Here is a 27504-nt window from a genome sequence, read left to right on the forward strand (position 1 = left end):
TATGCCAAGAACTTCCTTCCCCAGCCATTAATTAAAAGTAAACCTTACTCCCACTTTTATTTAGAAACAATACTAGTATGGAATCAGCAATCAAGCAATGTGAGGATATGGTTGTGTGAGGGCATGGGGGTACAAAGAAGAACATTTACAAAGTAAGGTGTGTGACGGGCTGAAGCAGCTTGGTAAAATGCTACTGTCACTCCTGTTAGGAACAAAGATGAGAGAGAGTGATTCAGTTAGTAAGTTTTGCCCATTCAATTCTGATAAAAGATTGCTTTTCTCAGAAAAAATACAGAAACCTAGATATGACAACACTGGCAAACTAGCATTTCCACGTCAGTGCAATAGATTCTACATCATTTAAAGTTTCTGGTATTTTGGGGTATTTGTGTCCAAATGTAATTATTTAACAAACAATTTCTATATGGATTTTTAACAGAGAGTTGCAGTTTTATTGCGCTTACTCTTTCAGGGTCATATACTTAACTACTCTAACTGTTTATTGCCACTCTCATGTTACACTGTTCCTAAATAGTTGCACTTGGGGATCTTTTTTCTCCAAGTATTGTATTATAACTGACATGAAATATAAAGTGCAGTCCTTTTAATTAGATAAGGCCACAAAAAATAATATAAATATTGTATGTTTATCAAATAAAACTTTGTTAACATAATTTCTGTAGCAAATGAAGCAAATGGCGCAGGTGCCCAGCAGCTCTGAGCTCATTTCCATACAGGGGCTGGGTCAGATCTGTGCAGGGATTTAATAGGGATCCTGATAGGAGATACAGTACCATAGTAGCAGAGCCATCCTGTACTGAACCATGTCCTGGGCTGCCCTCCTCCTCTCTCTCACCTCTCTCTGCACATGTAAGAGCACTTGGGAGAAACTGGGTTTTGTATAATAGTTTGGTATTTAATGTTTCTAACACTTCTGTTTCTGTGTTGCAGATTCGGCCGCCCAAGTCTCACTAACACAGCCGGTGTCTGAATCAGTGAAGCCGGGGGAGACAGTGAGAATCTCCTGCACACTCAGTGGTTACAGTATCGGTGATCGCTATGTGTACTGGTTCCAGCAGAAATCAGGGAATCCCCCTAGATACTTACTGTGGTTTGATTCAGACTCAAGCAAACACCATGGAGCTGGGGTGCCTGATCGGTTTTCTGGATCCAAAGATTCCCCTAATAATGTTGGCTATTTAACCATTAGAGGAGCCTTACTAGAAGATGATGCAGATTATTACTGTGCTATATGGTATTCTAGCTCGTTGCACAGTGGTGTATTGCCGTGAGGAACTGAAACAAAAGTTCAGATACATTAGCATTGGTGTATTTACTTAAAAAAGGGCCAGGGGGCAGCAGGAATTGTGGAAATATTCTGTTTATCCTGCAAGGTCGATGATTTAGGGTAGAGGTAAAATAAAAGACATCTGTACAGTCAGAAAGGAAGGGGGAAATGTTCTTAAAAGCTAGGTGAGTGTCAGCTTCTATTATGAACCCAAATAAACCCCTGAATAAAGATGGAATCTAGAAATAAGGAAGAAATACTCTGAGCCTGAAACTGGGTACAGTATTGGATAAAAAGACCAGATGCCAAGAGGCTCTAGACACACAGGCAGAGACAAATAGTAGGAAAAACAGAGAGACTGGGGGTGATTAATACAAATAATAAACAGTAGGTAAGACAGACAGACCGACATGGAAAGGTACAGGCAATACTTATCAAACTATCTTCTGATGCAATAAGTTCATGACTAGTGATAAGCAATTTTTTTCGCCAGGCATGGATTTGCAGTGAATTTCCGCATTTTGCCATTGGCAAGTTGTTTCGGGAAACTTCTGCGAAAACTTGACGCGGGAAAATTTGATGAACATCAAAAAAGTGGTGGTTGCGTCAAATTGGGTGTCAAAATAGACATGGGCAACAAAAAAAACGCAGACGACCAAAAAGTCACACAAGAAACATATTTCGTGGATTTTTCACCGAATTTTCAGCCCGTTTTACGAACTCATGGAAAGCCAGTAAAGCCAGCTTCAGTAAAATTACCCAGACACTGCACATATTGACACCATTTTTTAGTGCTATTAGTGCTATAAGTGCACGTGTCTCAACAAACTTCAGCTGCACTGAGCCCCATTGCGTCTCCTGCCTCTTCTGATGAATCCAGTGCAAGTTCACATATTGATACTGGGGAGCCCTAGAGATACAGACACCCTGGATGTGGTAGTAGTTACAGAGTTCCCACAGCAGGTGAAGGAGATGAAAAAGCACAAGAGGAGCAAAAAAAGGACGGGCACCACAGCACAGGAAGATTAGTCTTTATTCTTTGCGGACAACCCCTAACCACACCAGATATGTCTTTACTTAAAAAAAGGGTTATCCTTTGTGCTCACTGTGGTACATAAACCTTTCCAGGGTCTTATTTATATTCACACTTCTACAAGACAATCAAGGCTGTAAAATTTAGGACATACAGTACATTTGATCGGTACCCGTTTGCATTCGCTTAACTTTCCACAAAATGCTAAATCTGAGCTGTAAGAATTATACTTGGTATTCATAGTTACATAGTTACATAGGGTTGAAAAAAGACCAGAGTCCATCAAGCTCAACCCATCCCAGTAAACCCAGCACACACAACCCACACCTACCAATCTATACACTCACATACATAAACTATATATACAACCACTAATACTAACTGTAGATATTAGTATCACAATAGCCTTGGATATTCTGATTGTTCAAGAACTCATCCAGGCCCCTCTTAAAGGCATTAACAGAATCTGCCATTACCACATCACTAGGAAGGGCATTCCACAGCCTCACTGCCCTCACCGTGAAAAACCAATTACGCTGCTTCAAATGGAAGCTCCGTTCCTCTAATCTAAGGGGGTGGCCTCTGGTGCGTTGAACATCCCCCAACTGCCTATAATCCCCTCTAATGTACTTGTACAGAGTAATCATGTCCCCTCGCAAGCGCCTCTTTTCCATAGAAAACAACCCCAACCTCGACAGTCTCACCTCATAGTTTAAATCTTCTATCCCCTTAACCAGTTTAGTTGCACGTCTCTGCACTCTCTCCAGCTAAGATCCTAACACTGATTCTAATGTGTCTTGGTAGAAAAGATTGGCAATAAAAACTCTCCAATCTGTTCCTAAACTCATCATCAGGCCAGCTGACAAATGGTGAGGGACTGAGGTGAGGGATTATTTTGGTTAAAGAATGCTATGTACATAAATTACTCAGTTTGTCCACCTATGCTCTGTTACCTTGTAACCCCATGGTGATGTGTAAACTGATAATTTTTCATACAAAGCTGTCAATCATATCTGGATAGATACTGTATAATTTCTTACTGTAGAACACCCTAGAATACCAGCAAATATACATTTCCCAAAATTAAAAAGTCGCGTGCGCCCCCACCCCCCCCAGGGAGCCCATAGTATCATTGGTGGGTCCCCTATTGAAACCTCTATGAGTTTTTTGCAGTTCATCTCTACAACCATTGATACTCACTGATACAAAATTTTCCCACTTATATCTGTAAAAGTGGTCACTTTATACAAGAAATCCAGAAGGTCCCCTGGCTACCATATCATTTTATTTTAGCAACTCAAGATGACATTTGAATTTAACTATACCACGTTTTTGGATAATTTTTATCTACAATGCTCAGGGACAGCATGGGTTTGTCAATGCCAAATTCTTAAGGTATTTTCTCTGTGCATGCTCTCGAGATTGAAGTTTTTGACCAGCAAACAAATGTTTTTATTCTATTAATGCTTATAGATTACCTATTACTTATTTGGAATGGGCCAATGGGCGAATTAAAGAGTTTCATAGTGTCCACCAGATTCTTTGGACCATTTACATTAAGGATCAAAGGGTGGACACTAAACTCTTCAAACTCTTTAAAGTCTAAATTTACCAGTTTGCTTTATGCCAAGAACTTCCTTCCCCAGCCATTAATTAAAAGTAAACCTTACTCCCACTTTTATTTAGAAACAATACTAGTATAGAATCAGCAATCAAGCAATGTGAGGATATGGCTGTGTGAGGGCGTGGGGGTACAAAGAAGAACATTTACAAAGTAAGGTGTGTGACGGGCTAAAGCAGCTTGGTAAAATGGTACTGTCACTCCTGTTAGGAACAAAGATGAGAGAGAGTGATTCAGTTAGTAAGTTTTGCCCATTCAATACAAAAAAATACAGAAACACTGGCAAACTACCATTTCCTCGTCAGTGCAATAGATTCTACATAATTTAAAATCTCTGGTATTTTGGGGTATTTGTGTCCAAATGTAATTATTTAACAATTTCTATATGGATTTTTAACAGAGAGTTGCAGTTTCATTGCGCTTACTCTTTCAGGTTCATATACTTAACTACTCTAACTGTTTATTGCCACTCTCATGTTACACTGTTTCTAAATAGTTGCACTTGGGGATCTGTTCTTCTCCAAGTATTGTATTATAACTGACATGAAATATTAAGTGCAGTCATTTTAATTAGGTAAGGCCACAAAACATAATATAAATATTTTACGTTTACCAAGTAGAACTTTGTTAACATAATTTCTGTAGCAAATGAAGCAAATGGCGCAGGTGCCCAGCAGCTCTGAGCTCATTTCCATACAGGGGCGGGGTCAGATCTGTGCAGGGATTTAATAGGGATCCTGATAGGAGATACAGTACCATAGTAGCAGAGCCATCCTGTACTGAACCATGTCCTGGGCTGCCCTCCTCCTCTCTCTCACCTCTCTCTGCACATGTAAGAGCACTTGGGAGAAACTGGGTTTTGTATAATAGTTTGGTATTTAATGTTTCTAACACTTCTGTTTCTGTGTTGCAGATTCGGCCGCCCAAGTCTCACTAACACAGCCGGTGTCTGAATCAGTGAAGCCGGGGGAGACAGTGAGAATCTCCTGCACACTCAGTGGTTACAGTATCGGTGATCGCTATGTGCTCTGGTTGCAACAGAAATCAGGGAATCGCCCCAGATACTTACTGTGGTTCAATTCAGACTCTAACAAACACCAGGGAGATGGGGTGCCTGATCGGTTCTCTGGATCCAAAGATTCCCCTAATAATGTTGGCTATTTAACCATTAGAGGAGTCTTACAGGCTGCAGAAACAATTACTATAGAGAAGGCCCACAGTGCTATCACATTTTAAAACAGGACACAGTTACAAATAATTTTAGGTAAAGTCTTCCTAGTCCCTCGCTGGTCACATTTCTGTTATTTAACTATATGTAATGCAACATACTACCGTATCCATCTTCTCTCTCCAGTGCAGTTCTTCCCATGTGAGAACCTTGCCTCAGGCATACCTCCCAACATTTGAAAAGCAGAAAGAGGGACAAAAATATCTGCCGCGTGTAGCGCGGCAAAAACATTTAGGCCACGCCCACTTTATGTCCACACCCCCCCCCAAACAGGCTCATTTTACAAAACCACACCTGAAAAGCACACCAGAAGACAGAAAGGGTAGCCCCAATCATTTTATGACATATTGCGGACCTAAGGATTTCATTATGCTCTGTGGCACCTGTATATCATGACTCATGACAGACAGGTAGCCAGGGCCCCCTAAAACATTGGTCATCAGGGCCCCCCTAAAACATTGGTAGCCAGGTGTTATGTTTTGCATTGGTGCCAGAGCAGGGAACCCCTAAAACATTGCTAGCCAAGCCAGCCCAGGGCCCCCTAAAACATTGCTGCTCCTCCCCCAGTATCCCCATACTATGGTTCACTCCCCACTGTAGCATCCTCCCCAACATCCTCCAGTTCCCCCCAGCATCCTCCAGCTCCCCCCAGCATCCTCCCCAACATCCTCCAGTTCCCCCCAGCATCCTCCAGCTCCCCCCAGCATCCTCCCAACATCCTCTAGACCCACCAGGATCCACCCAACATCCTCCAGCTCCCCCCAGCATCTTCTCCTACATCTTCCAGCTCCCCCCAGCATCCTCCCCAACATCTTCCAGCTCCCCCCAGTGTCCTCCCCAACATCCTTCAGCTCCCCCCAGAATCCACCCAACATCCTCCAGCTCCCCCCAGCATCCACCCAACATCCTCCAGCTCCCCCCAGCATCCACCCAACATCCTCCTGCTCCCCCCAGCATCCACCCAACATCCTCCAGTTCCCCCAGCATCCACCCAACATCCTCCAGTTCCCCCCAGCATCCTCCCAACATCCTCCTGCTCCCCCCAGCATCCACCCAACATCCTCCTGCTCCCCCCAGCATCCACCCAACATCCTCCAGTTCCCCCCAGCATCCTCCCAACATCCTCCTGCTCCCCCCAGCATCCACCCAACATCCTCCAGCTCCCCCCAGCGTCCTCCCCAAAATCCTTCAGCTGCCCCTTACCTTCCTCCAACTCCTCCCAGCGTCCTCCCCAACATCTCTCAGCTCCCCCGAAATGTCCTCCCCAGCGTCCCCCGCTGCCCCTTACCTTCCTTCAGCTGCCTCCCAGCATCCTCCAGCTGCCCCTTACCTTCCTCCAGCATCCTCCCCAGTGTCCCCCTGCTTTCGGTGGCTCCCCCTGCTCCTACCACCACCCGCCCGCTTCCTCCAGCTGCACCACCCGGCTCTTCTTTTTCTCCCCGTGACATCACACGCACGTCTCTTGGGAGCACCGCAGTTCTGCACTGTGAATCCCTAAATGTTAGAACTGAACTGAGTGGCACAGAAGCTGCAGTGCTAAGGAGAGAGAGAGAACTTTTAAAGCGGGACAAATCGGCGGCTATCCGGGACTGCGGGACAGAGTGGCAAAATCGGGACTGTCCCGCGTAAAGCAGGACAGTTGGGAGGTATGCCTCAGGCAACCCTTTACCAGTGGAGGCAAAAGGCTGTTCCTGATCACTTTAAGAGCTAATTTTTCATTGTTATACACCCGGAGCTTCAGCTATTTGTGGGGCATATTTCCTCAGAAAGGTTTACCTCAGTTAATATTGGAATATGTTTACACAACTCATATTGACTAAAAGCTACAAGTACACTGCTGTAAGTGAAATGTGGCAATTTTTCTTTTGGAGTCAGTTCTCTGTAAAGAAAAAGTCACCAGTGTATTATCCCCCGTACAACTGTAGTGGGGAAAATTCTCTAGAAAATTTCCACCACAACGAAACGCTGAATGTGGGATACTAGCATAGTGGGTATAATGTAGATAGTCAGATGCAAAAGTGGCTTCTCTAACTTTATAAATCTTTATAAATCTTCACATAAATGAAGCTATTTTAGCAGATTAGGTAATTTTAATAAAATATGTAATGTATTTCTTTAAGAAAATGTCTATTGTTTTAGAGACAATTACCTCTGATATAGCGTTTCTGTATTGGGCAGGATCAGTGGAGGCACCAGGGGAGGGGGTCGCCGACCCCTTTCTGCACAAGCCTGTGTCAGCGAGTTGAAGTTCTGTGTAACCTGATTACTGGCAGTAGGAGCTTCTAAAGCTACTGTACATTTCTGCTTCCTGTCTCTTTTCTTCCTCTTCTCTGATTGGTTGCTAAAGTTACAGGTGAGAGGGGGTAGAGGGGAGTGAGAGGGGGGAGCAGGGTGGGGGGGGGGCGGGGGCTCCCATGTGACTCACACTGCAGACAGAAGAACCACTCCTCCTCCCAGAAACGTTTTTTAAGTGCCTCTGGGTGAACTGCAGCTTTTAATGTAAGTTTTCAACAGCTTATTCAGACACATAGATACACAATCTTTGCATGACACATATTATTATACTCAGGGGAACATAATCTATCATTTTTGGGTAGCAGTGAGAAAAGGTGGACAACCCCTTTAAGCATTGGGAGGGTGGGGGGATGTATTGGAAACAATGGCCCTGCCCCTTTCACAACAGCACTGGCTAGGTGCGAGGCTTATGTACATTGTATTGTGTCTCTCTATGTAATGACATTGTTATTGACAGTACAGTGTAACATTACCGAACTCATTAGGGCTCATTTACGAAGCACAACAGTTGGGGTGATACAAAGATGGCTGCACATACAGTGCTCTGTGCATGAGCATTAAGGGGAATGCTCTCATAGCCCTAGCTTCTCTCTATCTGCTAACTCCTGAATATTAAAATGCAGTACAATATTAGTGATGGGAGAATCTGTACCTTTTTGCTTTGCTGAAAAATTTGCAAAACACATAGAAGTCATGAGGCATTTTTTCCACACTTTTTTTTACACAAAATACATTGAAGGTAAAGGGGTGGTAAATATGTTATCAAATGGCCAATTATAAACAACTTTACAATTGGACTTTATTATTTATTTTTTATAGTTTAGGAATTATTTGCCTTGTTCTTCTTACTCTTTCCAACTTTCAAAGAGGGTCACTGACCCCAGCAACAAAAAAACGATTGCTCTGTGAGGCTACAATTTTATTTTTATTGTTACTTTTTATTATTTATCTTACTATTCAGACCCTCTTCTATTCATATTCCAGTCTCTCATTCATACCACTCCCCGGTTGCCAAGGTAATTGGGACCCTATCAACATGACAGCTGCTGAAATTCTTAACTGGAAAGCTTCTGAACAAAAAGTGAAATAATAATAAAAAAAAAAAAAGACCAATTGCAAATTGTCTCAGAATATTACTCTCTACATCATGCTAAAAGTTAACTCAAAGGTAAACAACTCCTTTTATGGGTGTTTTTTCTCACTCCAAATGCATGGAAGTGAATGAGCGTTTTTTTGTGGTGTTTTTCTGTGAATTTTTTTCACATTTAATTATTTGCAATGGTTTTGCGGGGAAAAATCGCCAATGGCATTTCGCAGAATTGGCCAGCGAATCTGTGCCTGGTGAAAAAAAATCACATATTACTATACAATATCTTTCCTTATATCTTCCCTGATGATAATAGATACATGTAATAAAGGGGATGAACCTTTATTAATATTAATAATTTGTATCAATTGACATTAATAACAAATATTAATATACTGTATATGCAGGATCAATGATTAAACCTTCTGATAGACTGTTAGTGAGCAATAACTTTTACACACACACAAGTAATAATAGAATTAAATAGATTTACTTAACTTTGTATGATTATAGTTACAAGTATAGCGAGTTCTGCACAATTCAGCACAATCGGGGAGCCCCACAACCTTTGGCGCAAGACCTTCAGGTTCCCGATAACCAAGCGATGATCCAAATGTCCCGGCACTCGTTCAGGAGTCCTAGGTGAAGCTACTGACACAGTGGAGGCTCCCTTTTATACCAGAGGTCTTTGCAAACCCCCAACACCAAGTGCTGACTTATTGTGCAATATTGTGTACAAACTTTTGTCATGAACAAAACCTAACTAGACAATTTACTAACTTTGTAGAAAGCCTTATTTGTTTCTCAAATAAGTTGTACATAAAGTGTATTGTCTATATGCTGTCTGTTTGTTTATTCCAAGGATATTTGCTGGGTAACAATACCTGTGTTTACTGTTTACCCAGCAATATCCATAGAACAAAGACATTGTACCTTGAACACTGGACAATAGATGTCCCAAAATCTGCTGCTTTTACTTGACTCAAACCTAAGATTAGATTCATATGTCAAAGCAGATGTATATATTATTGTAAATCATTATAAAATCAAAATAAAATCCACCGTACTACAATACATATTAGTGACAGCTCCTATTCTGTATCCTTATATGGATGCAGTTTTAATGTGAAGTAGTAATCAGCACAGCCTTTATATCATTAGATTTCTTAAGTGATGAGTAAAATTTTTTGGCAGGCATGGACTTGCGTCAAACTTGCGGCAGATTTTTCCGCTGATTTTTTTGCAGTGGAAAAAAAAAAAAGAATGCACATAAAAACAAATTGTTGCGTGCATCAAAAGAAATTTTGCAGGCGTCAATTTTTTGAAGCACATGTCATTTTGTTTGACGTGCGCAGCAATTTCTTTTTGCATGTGTGACAAGTGTTTTTATGCCAAGTGATAATTTTTTTTACATGCTGGATTTTCACACATTTTTTCGCCAAGCAAAATGGGATGCATTTGCTTATCACTAGTATTCTTTATTTATATAGCACCAATGTATTTCATAGCCCTGCAATGCAGCTGAGCTAACCATTGTGCCACCACTGCCCTATTACCTTACTTAGTGCTTGTTTCCTAATAACCACTTTCCTTTATCCATTCAGTATGGTAGTATCAAAAGACTGCTGCCATTTATATGGTATATTTTAATACAATAAATTATAATGTGCAGCTCTTTATTTAAAATATAATGTGCAGCCCTTTATTATTGCATGTTGTCTGTCACTGACATTACTGGTCCAAACCACATAAAAGTTAGTTACATTAGTTTGAACTACAGAAATAAATGAAGCAAATGGTGCCCAGCAGCTCTGAGCTCATTTCCATACAGGGGCGGGGTCAGATCTGTGCAGGGATTTAATAGGGATCCTGATAGGAGATACAGTACCATAGTAGCAGAGCCATCCTGTACTGAACCATGTCCTGGGCTGCCCTCCTCCTCTCTCTCACCTCTCTCTGCACATGTAAGAGCACTTGGGAGAAACTGGGTTTTGTATAATAGTTTGGTATTTAATGTTTCTAACACTTCTGTTTCTGTGTTGCAGATTCGGCCGCCCAAGTCTCACTAACACAGCCGGTGTCTGAATCAGTGAAGCCGGGGGAGACAGTGAGAATCTCCTGCACACTCAGTGGTTACAGTATCAGTGATCGCTCTGTGTACTGGTTCCAACAGAAATCAGGGAATCGCCCCAGATACTTACTGTATTTCTATTCAGACTCAGGCAAACACCAGGGAGCTGGGGTGCCTGATCGGTTCTCTGGATCCAAAGATTCCCCTAATAATGTTGGCTATTTAACCATTAGAGGAGCCTTACTAGAAGATGATGCAGATTATTACTGTGCCATATATCATCCTCCATCCAGCTCGTTGCACAGTGGTGTATTGCTGTGAGGAACTGAAACAAAACTTCAGATACATCTTTGTTGCAGTTATATAAAGGCAAGTTTAAGTCACAGCTCTTTTGCAAAAATAGAGTAAAGACATTGGTGATTTACTATACAAGCCAAAGAGACCCAGGCATAGGGCCGGAGTGTAAAGGGGCAGGCTGCAGGAGTAATTGTAGAAGGTCCATTGTATAAGAATTGCTTCTGCAACCTTTATGCATAATATAGTCTCTCTAGTCTCTCACTGATCACATTACTATCATTTAACCATTGCCTATTTGTATCTGTAAGTTGCCCTCCCATCTAGGTTGTAAGCTCTACGGGGCAGGGGCCTCCATCCTCTTGTGTCTTTGACTCTTAACTTATTGCAACTGTATCTTGTATTTATTGTTATACTTTGTATTTATCTATTATTATCTTATAAACCCCTGTTTGTATTAATGTATTCTACTGTACAGCGCTGCGTACATAAGTAGCGCTTTATAAATAAAAATATACATACATACATACATATGGGATATAACATATTACCTCCACTGTTTTCTCTTTCCAGTGCCATTTTTGCCATGTGAGAACCTTGTCTAAGGCAACACTTTACCAGAGGAGGCCAAAAGCTGTTCCTGATAACTTTAAGAGCTGTGTTTTATTTTTAGTAAACTGACAGTATTGAGGCAACTTTTTTTTATTTTTCGGAAAATACTCAGTTTTCACTCATTTTATGTCCCTAGTATTCTTGCACTTCTGCCTTGGGGGGTTATTTTTTTCTTATTTTGAGGAAAATCTGCCATTTCTGTATGTTTGAGCACCAGCAAATATTTGCTTAACCAGCAATATTGCTTTTAAGCCTTTTTTAATCATCCAGGCTTCTCTGTATTGTAAACCTATTGATAATAGATACATTTTAATGACTGCTCTTATTCTGTATCTTTATATGTATGTAGGTGATAAAGTTTTAATGTGAAGTCATAGTCAGCACAGCCCTTTATTTTTTTTTTTCTTCTTTTCGTTAAAGCCCAAGATGATGCTTTCCGAGTCCCAAAGCAAAATCACATGTGCATGAATGGTGAATGTGGCCCAGTCCTAAGAAGGACAAGGCCCAGTACTCGATTCCCACAGGCCAAAAGGCTCTAGCAAAAAAACAAGTCTTCAAGCCCTCCTTCACCAAAGCTAGGTAGGGCCCCTTTCATCCCCGAACCAGAACCTAATGGCCACACAGGCCTCCCCTAGGTCTGTGGGACTTGCCATAATGGGACAGATGCAAACCCCAGTGGAAAAAACTCACATATAAAAAAGTGCAGTGACATACAAAAGTGTGTAATAAATTAATAAATAGGTAAAATATTAAAATGTGCCTTGTATACAGCCCCGACTAACGGCCGGAACAATGAAACTTTTCTCTCCAGCAGCCAAAAGGCTGGGACAGGAGAAGCAAGTGCAGCATAAAGACATCAATTGCCATGTGCAAAGTGTCTTACTGTGCAGTGTGAGCCAGCACCTCACTGTGCTTTTTCCGGCACCCTGGGGACACTACTCCCAGGGCACGGTGCACCTCGGACTTTCATGCTGCCTGCCCTTTAGCCAGAGGATTATGGTAGCCTATCTTATTTGGAGGAGCAGCCAGATTCCCCTCCTAAGAACAGCACAGCCCTTTATATTATTATTTATCTTTATTTATATATTCTGCAGCGCTGCAATGCAGCAGAGCTAACCATTGTGCCACCACTGCCCTATTACTTTGCTTAGTGGATGCTTCTTGCCACTTTTCATCAACTATTCACAAAATTCACAATATAGAATAGCACCATAAATTCATCAGTAAAAACCACCTTTTTCACATTATAGGGCAACTTTTAGACATCTGCACTGCAACATTTCGGGTTCTACCATTCAACTCCTGGCCCTTTGTACCACAGTTTTACTTCAGTCTTGCTAGAGAATGCTCACCATGCAGTAGAGTGAATGAACAGGACACTGGATGTTTCATGCAAACCAAACAAGAACTTTATTGATTTCCAGACAGTTGATGTTATGATAAAGTCAGTAATAAAACACATGCAGATCTCAGGGTTTACATCCAGCAATAAGTATCACACCTTTAAAGATCACTTTTATGGGCTTTTCCATGTTTAAAAAAAATACGACAAAACTCGTGCAACTCTTTTTCAAAATATTTTCTTTGATTGCTAGCATATAGGAAATAAAAACCAAGTAGGTTATTATTAGTGTTCACATTATTATTAACGTGTATTTATAAAGCGCCAACATATTACGCAGCAGTGATTAATTGTAGAGAAAAAGTTCAATACAAAATAAAATTGCCATCTCATTTATTTCAATGAGGTTGAAAATCATGGCTGTTATTAAAATTTGAGATATTATTGTTTAATAAATCTTGGAAAATCAAGTTTAAAAAATGTTAAAGCAAATATGTTTTATAACTCGACCCTGAATTTGCATAATTTTGCCCCTGCTGGTGCCATGGTGCCATGGGAAGATTAGCCTCCAAGGATCTGATACAGGTGGGCCTCTATGAATGAAAGGGCTGTAACATAAGGGTGGTCTCTGGCGTAACTAGCAAACAGCAGATACAGCGGGGATAAGGGGGGCCCGGACGGTTATGGGTATGTATGTATGTTACTAGTTGCCTGCCGTTGCTAGTTGCTTCAAGTACACAAGTAAAGGGGAGGGGCGGTTATGCTGTGTCACCATGCAGCTGGTGGGGGCCCAGAAAACTCATCTGTGGGGGGGGGGTGGTAACCTCGACAAACCTCACATGTATGCCATCTTTACTGCGGTCTTAAACACTATTTTGGGGACCTGTAGTACTTGCCCTGATTGAGAAGGAAAGTCCAGGGGGGGGTTAAGTGCCCCCCCCCCCTTTGCCTTCTTCTGACACCTATGCTAACAAAATATCCATTGTTGTGCTATTACTACCATAGTGAACAAGCTGCAATACATAGCAAAGCACTATTCATATCAACACCAGATTCAGGTATCTGATTCTATATTACAGTACTATGTGATTTACTGTAACACATCTCACTGTGACGTCGCGCGCAGCAGTTTTTTTGATGCACAACATTTTCTCCGTTTCCCAAATGTATCGCTGTTTTGTGAATCTTTTGTGAGATTCACAAATTTTTCAGCGAAGCAAAACGGGACAGATTTGCTCATCACTACCTTTTATATAAACTCAGTTTAAACTTGTTCTTAATAGCTGCACAAAAAAGATGGGTTTCTTTCTGGGTATCACTGTTGTACTGTGCAATCACCAAAATGAAATATAACTGTGCAGCCCTTTTCAGTATCCAATGGACACATATGAAACCCCTGAAAGTTTGCATGTTGAAAGATTGCTGACATTAATTGGTCAAACCCCCAAAAATAGTTACATTAGTTTCAATTTCAGAAATAAATGAAGCAAATGATGCAGGTGCCCAGCAGCTCTGAGCTCATTTCCATACAGGGGCGGGGTCAGATCTGTGCAGGGATTTAATAGGGATCCTGATAGGAGATACAGTACCATAGTAGCAGAGCCATCCTGTACTGAACCATGTCCTGGGCTGCCCTCCTCCTCTCTCTCACCTCTCTCTGCACATGTAAGAGCACTTGGGAGAAACTGGGTTTTGTATAATAGTTTGGTATTTAATATTTCTAACACTTCTGTTTCTGTGTTGCAGATTCGGCCGCCCAAGTCTCACTAACACAGCCGGTGTCTGAATCAGTGAAGCCGGGGGAGACAGTGAGAATCTCCTGCACACTCAGTGGTTCCAGTTCCAGTATCAGTGGTTACGCTGTGTACTGGTACCAGCAGAAATCAGGGAATCGCCCCAGATACTTACTGTGGTTTCAGGCAGACTCTAACAAACACCAGGGAGCTGGGGTGCCTGATCGGTTCTCTGCATCCAAAGATTCCCCTAATAATGTTGGCTATTTAACCATTAGAGGAGCCTTACTAGAAGATGATGCAGATTATTACTGTGCTATATGGTATGCTCCATCCAGCTCGTTGCACAGTGGTGTATTGCTGTGAGGAACTGAAACAAAAGCAGTAAAATAAAGATGTTGAATAAAGTTTAGAGAGCTTAGAAGAGCTGTGAAACATTTTTGGTATAACATACTTCTCAAAAGCTAGGTAAAAGGCAAATTCCATGATAGCCCCAAATAAAGTAAGGGTGGAATCATTTAGTGTGGATTTGTTTTGCCTGACTAGCAGAAAATAAAATACTTTTTAAATTATTTCTTAAGGTGACAGGTCCCCTTTAAATTGCTGCTGATGGAATTGGCCTAGCCTGTTTCACTGGGGCAAAGTCTTATCATGAGAAATACCTTTATACTGATTGTATGTGCCGTTAGATACTCTTATATTGAAACACTGCCATTTTAAAGGAATAGTTCAATGTAAAAATAAAACTGGGTATAATAGACAGACTGCACAAAGCAAAAAATGTTTGTAATATAGTTAGTTTGGCAAAAATTTAATCTATAAAGGCTGGAGTGAGCAGATGTCTAACATAATAGCCAGAACTCTACTTCCTGCTTTTAGCTCTCTAACTTCTTAGTTAGTCAGTGACATAGGGGGCACATGGGACATAACTGTTCAGTTAGTTTGTGAGCAAGCAGGTCAGATTCAAATGCAAACTAACTGAACAGTTATGTCCCATGTGCCCCCTCCCCTCAAGTCACTAATGGTGCTATAAGAACTCAAAGAAGGAAGTAGTGTTCTGGCTATTATGTTAGATATCTGCCTATAATTTATAAAGTTTGGAATATGCACATTGCAGTTCAGTAGGCTACTTTTCAAGGTCATGTATTGTGAATTATTGCAGCAGCAAGTAATTTCAAAGCATTTGGAATTGCTGATAATCTATGTGCCCCATATGCATGTGGAGGATGTAACGCAGTAATTACTGACTGTGAAGTTTGATTGCACCCTATGACCATCCCACACTCACTTTTGCTTTAGGTTAGAAAGGTCTTTTAGAGAGGTCTTGTAAATTACATCTTAGTGAAACATTAATACTGCTGTGTTTGAACCTTGTCACTAACATCAGATCACCAGCAGATACAGAGACAGTTTCTACCCACAAGCCATCAGGCTTCTGAACTGCTGACATTCTGCACAAACCAACACGCACTCCCCATAACTACTGGACTCTTCCCAGTGTCACTTTAAGCAAAGCCACTTTAAATCCTCACTGCACAATTTCAAATATTTCATTGCATTTTTTTATTGTAAATACTTGTACCTTTATTGCACACTTTTATTATATTTAAATATTTGTATTTTTTTTTTTTGTTTGTGGGAGGAACACGGGTCAAAAAATTTTCATTACAGTAATGATGCTTCATTGTTATTTGTATATGACAATAAACTTGAAACTTAACACGCTATAGTCCCTTTCTTAGCAACTTTCATGTTGGTTTTCAATTTTTATTTGTTATAGTTTTTACATTATTCGCTTTCCTTTTCTGCCAGTTTCCAGCTTTGAAATGGGGGTCACAGACTGCAGTGGGCAAAAAGCAATTTCTCTCTGAGGCTAAAATGTTGTTATTGTTATTACTTATCTTTCTATTAAAGAGATGGTTCTCTGATCCCTGCGGCCAGCTTTGGCTGGTGTTTTTTCATGCTGTTAATAAGTAGGTTGAACCACAAGAGGGAACTGCTGTTGAGGCTTCATTGATTGTAAGTGAATTCATTCAAAGGATGACTGCAAAAAGGGATGAGAATTTCACCCAACTGTGGTTAAAGCCACACTGACTTGTATGCAAGACCTTATTGTTTGAAGTTACTTTTACAGCACTGGCATAACACTGGCACTGGCATAAAGTGGATTTAAGGGGCACCTATCATCAGAAATGCACTCCGGTTCATAGAAACAGTAGGTTTTTTTCCACACAATATATGCCCCTGTGAGCGCATAGCCACCCACACCAGGAGTGCTCCGTTCAGCGATGTGCATGTGTGTAAGGGACGGGTCGCCTGGCTCCCGCATTATGCGCATTACATTACTCACAAGCACAAAACATGTGAAACCTGGGACACTCTGATTTGTATCCTCACGTGGCTCTGCACCAGGGGGGCGGATTAGGGCTCATCGTTTTTTAAAAACCTATAGTTTCCCCCTACTGAAGGGGCAGACTAATAGGGTAATAACAATTCTGACACTAATGGAACCATTTACTAACTTTCGGATTTTTAGCGCTAAAAGTGGCAGGAAACAAAGTTCCAACTTTTCTTAGATTTACTATGCCTTTACTATACTAAGCGGCTTAAAAAATGAAACCAACAACTCGCCAGCTAAAACTTGCCAAGATCATGTCAATGGTAGATATCCGGTCCCTTTCCAGAAAGTTCCTTCTTTTGCCTAGAAAATGTAGAGGTTTCAGATTTTTGACACTGGTTTTTGTGCAACACTTAAAAAAAAGTTTTCGGGGCGACAACTAAAAATAAGTCGCAGTTTCTGCAACTTTTTTACTAAATGTCAGACATTCGTGAAAATGAGTTCAGTCAAATTGTGCCCTTTAAGTGCTTTAAGTGTCTTTTAAAGGAGAACTACACCCCCAGCTATAAAAGCCATCTTAACTGGCCTGCCTCGACCCCCCTTATCTCATGTAACTTAAAAAACTGCCTCTGTCACAAACCCCAACCTAAAAATGCAGAAAAGCGCAGCTGCGTACCTGGGCGCCATCTTGCAAGTTCAGCAACGCAGCATGAACAGCAAACTTACTCTATAGTGTGCGAAACCACTGTTATAATGAAATGGATTAAGGCTTCAATAAATATCACAGTCTTTTAACTCTAATAATACAACTGCAATTATCTTGTAGCCTTGCTAGTTTTTTGCTTAAGAAGTAGAACTGTGGGGGTATATTTATTTTCCCTCGAGGATTCCTGAACTCACTTGCATTTTCTGTAGTCGATTGTTTTTGTTTCCCTCCCAACCCAAAAAACCTAGATATTTGTTTAGGTATATTATTATTATGTGACACATTACATTATTAGTATAATAGAATAAAAAACAAGCATCTTTACATTTTTCATCATACTTGGCTAAAGGAAGTTGGGGGGCAGGATCTGCCAATAAGAACACACTGGTTTTGCATACAAAGCCCCACATAAGGGAAGTCACTGAAATTTAAAGGAATGAGGGGCTGCAAGTTTTCAAACCAGAGAAGAGCTGCCCTACCCTGCACCATGTCCTGGGCAATCCCCCTCCTCACTCTGATCTCTCTGTGCACTTGTAAGGAGCATTCTACCTCTCTCAGAGAGTGATTCCCATGGCTGCTTTCTCTCAGGGACTTTAACCTTCTCTCTTGTTCTAGGTTGTGCCGGACAGTATGTGCTGACCCAGCCTGCATCTGTGAGTGTCAGTGTGGGGGGCACAGTGACACTAACTTGTGAAGGGAACAATATTGGCAGCAAGAGTGTGCACTGGTATCAACAAATGCTGCCCAGTGCCCCCCGGCTCATTATATACAGCGACAAGAATAGACCCGATGGGATCCCAGAACGATTTTCTGGCACAAACTCTGGTAACACTGCAAGTTTAGAGATCTCTGGAGCCCAAGCAGGGGATGAGGCTGATTATTACTGTCAGGTGTGGGATAGCGATGCTGCACAGTGATACAGACACAGGGGGAAGTGAGACCAAATCCTTCCTCTGAGTGTAATGTACAGAAAAAAATCACACACTGTAACATAAGTCAAGAAATTGGGAAGAATCTACTAAATTATTGCAACTCAAAAAAGTCACTACTTTCATTTTTGGCTGTGTGCATAAAATGTATCTAACCCAGACTGTGCGGTTTGCTTCTTCCAATGTTGCATTTAAATCTCTACTCACCGCCGGGTCTCTAGTTGGAGAGAGGAGGAAGCGGGGATTTATATGCAAACGGATCTTGGGGGCAGACAGGTCAGTGCACAGGTAGAGGGGGGAGGTGGGAAGGAGACCGGGTGGGTGTGCTACTCTGTGCAAGGCCTTCTGAAGATTTTTTTGCAGGGGCGCCCAGTGCAGAGTGATTATGCCACTGTACTAGTCCATTAAAATTAACTTTTAGATCGATTTAGACAGTGATAGTGTGAGACAATCTGCAAATGATTTATTTAATTTTTGTGTGTATGTGTTTAACCATTTGCCTTTCAATGCAATTTATGGTAAATGGTTGCAGAGGTAGATGGCCTGATAACCTGAATGCAGATTAATTCTGAGGCTCGGCTGACGTTCTTCTGGTGGCCATATCTCTCCCTATATTTTACACTTCCCACAAACTCCCCAGACCTTTGCACTTAACTCTTCACCTATGCCATTAAAAATCTCATAATTAAAGTGATACTGACAGCCAATTAAAAAATTTTTTGACACCTGCTGTTGTGTTTTAATTTGTATCAGCTTTAAATTCATTATAGACTAAATCTGCAAAGTTTTTTCACTTCATAATTATGTTAGCACGAATTACAGACCCACGGAGCAGCCAGGTTTGTTCCCCTCTTCCGGGTTTTAATTGAAATGCCGCCCAAGTGACTAAATATGCCCAATCATAAACCTGCAACTCCCCTTCTGCTTTCAGCCGGTGTGTGACAAGCTCAGCTCCCTTGTCTATGTGTAATGGGGAGGGGGGAGGGAGAGCCCTTAGAGGCAGGCAGGCACGGGAAAGCTTAAGCTGGCCTGCTATTTAATTCTTCGTGGGAAGAGCAGAGGGGGCGGGGCACAGCCCTTTGAAGTAGGCAGGCAATGGAAAGATCAAGCCTGCCTGCTATCTAGTTCACAACACCATGCGATGCTATGTGAGGGAGGGAGGGAGGGGGAACTCTTTGAAGCAAACGGCAAGATGAATCCTCCCAGTTTATGATGTAGTCCTTTTGACAGATTGAGTAATACAGTCAGGTTGCCAGACAGTCGGGTTCAGGATCTTCAGTAAGATTTATATAGAGAAACAGGACTTTTAGGAAAAAACAGTCAGCATGGCCTATAGGTAGGTTTGGAAGCAGGTTCATATTTTTAAAAGACATTTTTTGGTGTCAGTATCACTTTAAGAAGAGAAAGGAAGCACAGGTGATCAGCAGTCTTCAGTCTAAAGCTGGCCATACACATAAGGGCTGTGACCCGCGACAAATCTTACTTGTCATGGGCGACTAATCTCCTCAAAATTCCATCCCACCAGCTAGAATGTAAATTGCCGGTGGGATGGCATACACGGCGGGGCGATTTGCCAAAGTCGCCAAAGTTGCCTCATAAAAAGGGCAATCATATTGCCAGAAAGTGTAAAACACAAGGTGGCTCATTTATCAACGCATCGCAGCACACAAATCGGCGCATTCATGATTATGCACCATTTTGTGCGCACACGCAATTGCATATGCGTTACATTGCGTGGGTTCATTTATTTTTACGCCAGTTCTTTTTATGCACAGGTCACAAATACTGGGCAATAATGTCACAAACAACAATGTGTTTTTTGGGGGTGTGACTAGGGGTGTGTTTTAAGTGCCCGATTTTTTGCGAGTGCGCCCTTAGCGTGTATATATGGGCAGATTTGCGCAGGTATGAAATCTTTGCATTGAAATCTTTACGCCTGTTCATTTGTGGCGTATTTCTGACGTGCGTTCTTCACCACTTGCGCTAGTATATGCGCAGACTTGCGCTAAAATAAACTAATTTAGGTATGTCATTAATAAAACCATGTTAATGTTTTTCAAATTAATGATATGTTAATTAGCATTATTATAAAAATATAATTGTTAATTTGTTTACAACGTTTTAATAACATTTTACCCTTTTTTAACTTTGTTCTTATCTATAAAGGCAGTTTCCCTTGTTAATGTGATGAAGTCTTTCATATCTTTTTTCTATTATAACACCACCTGACTAGGTTGTTATGTTAGGAAGCATGTAGTTGGTACGAGTTTATTAGAGCAATAGCTTGCGCCATCTATGCACATAATTTATGACAAGTTTTGCCAGTGGTGAAATGCAGAATTACACAGCGAATCCATGCCTGCCAAAAAGATTTGTTCATCAATACTTACAGCAAGAATTTCTCCTGTGTTTTTGTGAATAGTACAAACCTCACAGTTGGAAAGGACGTCATCAGAAACACTACACAGATGACTTAGGGGCTGATTCATCAAAGTACGATTTTGAATCCTGAAATGGGTAAAATTCGGATTAGATACGATGATTTCAGATCATCAGAAATATCATGAAAATGCTTACGGAAAAATCGTATTAGTCACGATGATATCGTATTGGCGATCCGAAAGTCACAAAATGTTCGTATCCAAATGATCCTAAACGGTGACTTCTTTTCAAGTACTTTCTGACTTGGATCCTTCTGTGCATGATTTTAGAAGCCTCCCATAGGAATCAATGGCACTCTGCAGCTCCAACCTGGCCCAAGGAAAGTCTCCCATAGGACTCAATGGCACTCTGCAGCTCCAACCTGGCCCAAGGAAAGCCTCCCATAGGGCTCAATGGCACTCTGCAGCTCCAACCTGGCCCAAGGAAAGTCTCCCATAGGGCTCAATGGCACTCTGCAGCTCCAACCTGGCCCAAGGAAAGTCACAAAACTGAAGCTTGAATGAATCTAAAACTTTTGTACTCAGCGTGACAAATACAATTTTGTCTCACAAATTGTCGCACTTTTTGTCACAAAGTACGAAAGAGTTGCAAAAAATATGCACAGTACGAAAACTTGGAAAAAATATGTTTTTTTGGTATTCGGAAGTGATCGTACTTTGATTAATGGGCCCCTTAGGGTTGTCCACAGTTCAAGTAAATATAACACATCTATTGGCCCCGATAGATAGATAGATACAGAGGCGGGCCAAGTCGGGCACGCGGCCTAGGCAACACGGCAACATCGCGAACAACGCTGTCCCCCCCCCCCCCCGTGCATCTACACGCAGGGACACCGGTAGTGGAGGGAGCGCCAGGAAATGACAAGTTGAGGTAAGAGATCCCAGACTAGGGGTGGCAACAGAGGAACCTGACTAGTGCCCCTTACTGTTGCACCCTAGGCAGGTGCCTCTTTTACCAATCCCCTAGTTCCGGCCAAGGATAGATAGATAGATAGATAGATAGATGATAGATAGATAGATAGATAGATAGATAGATGATAGATAGATAGATAGATAGATAGATAGATAGATAGATAGATAGATAGATAGATAGATAGATAGAGAGTAAGTTACCAACCTTACAGACAGCAAAGGGAAATACATGTACTGAAATAAGATACATTTGGTTACATCGTTTGTACAAACAAGCAGTTGGTAGGCCCCTCGACAAATTTATAACTGATTCGTATCTACATCTGCTTCTTGGCCTTTTTAAATAAACCTGTTGGGCAGTCCTTAAAGTGGCAAGCATGTTATACTTTCAACAATGTTGTTCAATCTATAAATTACAAAGGCGAGTTTAGGTGCACTAGATATGGCTAATTATATACTTATCCCACATTTGCTCAGCATTCCACTGATATAAATTGGGAAAATGCATTTAAAGGAAAGAGTAAGTTTCCAGCCTTACTGGCAGTAAAGGTAAATACACATACAGATCAAGGTGCCCTGTAAAAGCACTGACCCATGCATCAGCCCTAGGGAGGCATTCACAAAAGGGTCATTATAATGAATTTGACGTTAAATTTGAGTAAAATGTTTGTTTAAACCAGAAAATCATTATATGACAAATTCACAGTTATCTGAATGCCAAATGATATTTTCATTCTATTTTACATTCTTTTTTGCATCAAAAAATTGAAGTAAAGCAATTTTGGCAGATTAAATCCATCTTTCTAAATCTGACTTTTTAACTCCTGCAAAGTCAATAACTCAGAAAAACTTACATCAACTTTGACATAAATTGTAATCCAGATTTTTATGAAGAAATTAGGTACTCCAGTTACCCTGGAACCGCATTTTAACTCCATTGTTTACAAAAACATTATATTCATTAAACAGTTTAAGGTTTTTAAGAAGGGAGCAGCCCTCAGGTGTATGTATGTATGTATATCTTTATTTATAAAGCACTACTTGTGTACGCAGCGCTGTACAGTAGAATACATTAATACAAACAGGGGATTATTAAGATAATAATAGATAAATACAAAGTACAACAATAAATACAAATAAATACAAGATACAGTTGCAATAAGTTAAGAGTCAAAGACACAAGAGGATGGAGGTCCCTGCCCCATAGAGCTTACAATCTATATGCCTATATATGATGTCACTTCCGCAACCTGGGGGGGGTCCAGTGCCCGGGGTGGCAAGAGACCTAAATACAGCCCTACCTCATATTGGCAATCTAAAACTTCTAATCGCAGAAACCACTAAAAATAGGAAATGTAAATACAGAAGACTGCTCTGAGTAAATTTACACCAATCCATTTTTTGAGTTTTAAGAAATTTAAGCAAATATTTTGTTAGTTTCTATACATTTAAACTTGTAGGGCTATACATTGAGTCTACTGTGGGCTTGTTAAAGCAAATGTTAATTCTATAGCTTACCTCCAGAACATGTTTCACCTTAGCTTTATAAAGGCATAGCTAGACTGTAGTAGCACAAGGTAAAATTCAATTAGTCAATGATTCATCAATTCAATTACCAACCAGATTCATAGTATTTCTATTAAATATGCTATGTACACATAATGGTATTTAGGTATGCATTACACATTTGATAGTTTTGACTTGGAATGTTAGTGACCATCATTGGTTTTATGGGGTGTCCCTTACACATGGGAATTCCAATTTCATTTTTTTATTAAATCCAAAAGAATATTCTTGACCCTATCCATTCGCCCCAGTGTAATTTATGAACAGGTAAGGTATTAAAGCATTGTTAAGATTCTGACATGGCAGAATGTTGGGGATATTGTATTAATATAATCTTTTTATTTGCAGGATAACTGTTGGGTTTCTTCTCCAAAGTGGGGTCATCCATTCTCACAAGTATCATCTTTAAGGATATTTAAAAGCCATTAAGAGGCATAGAAAGAGGCAAGTTACCAATAAGAGGGTCGTTGCAAATGCAGCATTGTGTTTGATTCCAACAAGCATTTAGTTTGTTGTAGGATTTTTTATAAACAAATTCTTGATGACCAATTGAAATCTCAAACAAGTGAGGAAGCAAAAGTTTGTATTGAATGACTTTATTTATTCCTTAAATGCCAAGTTCATAGTAGTCTGAACGCAAAACATTTTTTTTTACTATACTTTTACATTATTAGGAATATAGAATAAAACAAAGCATTATTTCATCATAACGGATAAAGGAAGTTGGGGGGCAGGACCTCCCAATAAGAACACATTGGTTTTGCATACAAAGCCCCACATAAGGGAAGTCAGTAAACTATAAAGGAATGAGGGGCTGCAAGTTTTCAAACCAGAGAAGAGCTGCCCTACCCTGCACCATGTCCTGGGCAATCCCCCTCCTCACTCTGATCTCTCTGTGCACTTGTAAGGAGCATTCTACCTCTCTCAGAGAGTGATTCCCATGGCTGCTTTCCCTCAGGGACTTTAACCTTCTCTCTTGTTCTAGGTTGTGCCGGACAGTATGTGCTGACCCAGCCTGCATCTGTGAGTGTCAGTGTGGGGGGCACAGTGACACTGACTTGTGAAGGGAACAATATTGGTGGCAAGTATGTGCACTGGTATCAACAAATGCTCCCCAGTGCCCCCCGGCTCATTATATACAAAGACAACAATAGACCCACTGGGATCCCAGAACGATTTTCTGGCACAAACTCTGGTAACACTGCAAGTTTAGAGATCTCTGGAGCCCAAGCAGGGGATGAGGCTGATTATTACTGTCAGGTGTGGGATAGCGATAGCGAAGCTGCACAGTGATACAGACACAGGGGAAGTGAGACCAAATCCTTCCTCTGAGTGTAATGTACAGAAAGAAATCACACACTGAGACAAGAGTCAAGAAATTTAATAATGTAGAGAAGAATCTGTTAAGTTATTGCAACTTGAGAAAGCCTTTGTTTACCATTCCTTCTAATTTCTTTTTGGCTGTGTGTATAAAATGTATCTAAGACTTCTATGTTTTATTTAAATACGCTGCAGTATGGGGGCTCTGTAGAATATAACGGTTGAAGTTCTTACATAGGAAGACAAACAGGGGTTAAATGCCATTCATGACTCTTTACAGGACTACAGAATGAAAAATGTTCTCATATAAAATAGTTTGTTGCAAAGAAATTGTTTATTTGTAGGTACTGGATAGACAGATACAAGTTTTAAATGTAAATAAAATATTTTCACTTCAGTTATTGTTTTTTTAAATTAACTTCTAATTGTAAATTAGCCCCAAACATAAACATACCATACATCCCATCTCTCCTTCAACTTCCAGAGAACATGCTCTGTTAAATTTCCCTAACCCAGGACTTCCTAAATTCTCAACTAATCTGCTGAAATAATTACTGACCACGGCCTATTAGGTTATAGCTTTGAAATTGATATTTCCTACTGTATCATTAGCACAATTTATCTCAAGGGTTAAGCCCCCCCGCGCGCATGTCCGAACGCGCGAACGGCATGCACGCCCCCCCCCCCGTTCGCATGCGCAAACTCGTGATCGCGCATGTGCGGGTCTTTTCAATCGCATATGGAGTGGAAGAGAGGTCCCCATTGCTCTGTATACGATAAAAAACTGTAATATTTTGGGGCGGCATGCCGCCCCCCAATTTGTGCCTCCCTACACAAATCCAGGCCTGTCCCCTGTACTGTTCACACCTCAGGCTCAGACTGTAAGCACCCACATTGTTCACCTGTTCATCTATCCTGTTCACCTCGGATAGACTGCAGGAGCAGTGCCAGTATTGTGTCACTGTATGTTGCCTGTGTGTGCCATACTCTGCCTGCCCTATAATGTCTGTGTGTGCCATATACACAGGCAGCATAGGGCAGGCACAGTATGGCCCACACAAGAAACATAGGGAAGGCAGTGTATGGCACACACAGGCAGCATAGGGCAAGCAGAGTATGGCACATACAGGAAGCATAGGGCAAGCAGAGTATGGCACATACAGGAAGCATAGGGCAAGCAGAGTATGGCACATAAAGGATGCATAGGGCAGGCAGAGTATGGCACACACAGGCAGCATAGGGCAGGCAGAGTATGGCACACACAGGCTGAATAGGGCAGGTACAGTTTTGCACACTCAGCCAGCATAGGGCAGGCAGAGTATGGCACACACAGGCTGAATAGGGCAGGTACAGTTTTGCACACTCAGCCAGCATAGGGCAGGCAGAGTATGGCACACACAGGCAGCATAGGGCAGGCAGAGTATGGCAAATACAGGAAACATAGGGAAGGCAGAGACAAATTTTTCCCAAAAGCGATTAGGGGCAGATTCTCTTATCACTAGTACCCAATTCCGGAGAGTTAGATATTTTATTTTAAAGCAAACAGCATTGGTGAGTGCCATTATCTCACAAGCACAAGCTCCTTCCTCTAAAGAAACAAACTACTTTAAAGTCATATAACAACGCTGTTTATGAGGGCCATTTTTTCTCTCTCCTATTATATTTGAACCTGCAGCTTGGGATCCCTTATCTTTTCTGTTTACTTATCTTAGCTCTGAATTCCATTCACAGCATTTATAAATCAAGGTTATTAAAATATATAATAAATACCCAAGAGTGTTTGAGCAAAAGATTGTATATTTGTAAAAACAGGGAAATTGAACCTTTATTACATTACCAATCTTACTTAAGGTGGTAGTTCATGTAGGGGATCAGAGAACTTTTTCCCCTATTTCTCAGTCTGTGACATCATCCTGCCCCGCTACAGACTGGGGAGAAAACCGATTGGCTGGATGCCCCAGTGCACTGTTGGGAGAGACGAGGTGTGCCTAGGTTTGGAGCAAAAATCAGGGGCGGGCCCAGCAGTTTACAAAGGGAGCCCCTGTTGTTTTGCCAGAGTTAAGACAGAGAGACGATCTAGGAAGCAGTGACAGTGTGAAGGCTGAGGGGAGCTCTGCTTAGCATTTGCAGTGCCAGCCTGTGCCAGCCTGTAAAGAGAGATCTGCTACTCTGCAGTCAGATGCCTTTACCCCCTGCGGATCCCCAGTGAGTGATCTATCTGAGGGAAAGGTATTGAAAGTCTCCTGTGTGTGTCCCCTGTGTGAGGACAGGTATTTATCGTGGCCTGCTACGTGGGAGCAACTGCCTATTTCAAAGGGAGTGGTGCATTGGGGCAGGTAGCGCTACCTGGGGAAAGTGAAGGAGCTCTAGGGAAGGGACTTTGCCAGGACTGAACTGTGGAACTGTGTCCTCAGAGAGACTGAGCCAGTAGTTGCTAAATCCCATCCAGGTTTCCAGAGCAGGGTTTAATACTGTTTTGCATGTTATAATTATGTTACCTTTACACCCAGTTATATAAAGTTGATATTTGCTGCAGACTGTGTGTGATTATTTCCTAGTGGAAATCCCCTTGAGGTGTGTTCCTCAGTGTCCACTAGGTGGAGGCACTGCGCTAAATCCCAGTTCCCAGTACCTTTCACTATTGCAAGGGGGACCAAATCTTCTGTTACTCAAGTATACAGCCCAAAA

At 41.3% G+C, this 27504-nt stretch overlaps 1 protein-coding gene and 3 gene segments (V, D, J or C); all 4 read left to right on the plus strand.

The window, feature by feature from the left end:
* The first annotated feature begins 721 nt into the window (after positions 1-721).
* LOC116407135 lies at positions 722-1390 on the plus strand. The segment is given in 2 exon segments: positions 722-870; positions 952-1390. Coding segments are annotated over 2 exon segments (387 nt in total).
* Positions 1391-10395: 9005 nt separating this feature from the next.
* LOC105948241 lies at positions 10396-11250 on the plus strand. The segment is given in 2 exon segments: positions 10396-10516; positions 10598-11250. Coding segments are annotated over 2 exon segments (393 nt in total).
* Positions 11251-14448: 3198 nt separating this feature from the next.
* Positions 14449-27504, plus strand: part of LOC105948244 (immunoglobulin lambda variable 5-52) — a 46472-nt gene continuing 33416 nt past the window's right edge. Inside the window, exons 1-2 of the mRNA XM_031892413.1 lie at positions 14449-14536; positions 14618-14958. Coding sequence (XP_031748273.1) covers positions 14491-14536; positions 14618-14958 — 387 coding nt within the window. The 5' untranslated portion in view covers positions 14449-14490. The remainder of the gene's footprint in view (positions 14537-14617; positions 14959-27504) is intronic.
* Positions 18032-18634, plus strand: LOC105945882. The segment is given in 2 exon segments: positions 18032-18181; positions 18264-18634. Coding segments are annotated over 2 exon segments (399 nt in total).

Source organism: Xenopus tropicalis, chromosome 1, assembly GCF_000004195.4.
Source record: "Xenopus tropicalis strain Nigerian chromosome 1, UCB_Xtro_10.0, whole genome shotgun sequence".
NCBI lineage: Eukaryota > Metazoa > Chordata > Amphibia > Anura > Pipidae > Xenopus > Xenopus tropicalis.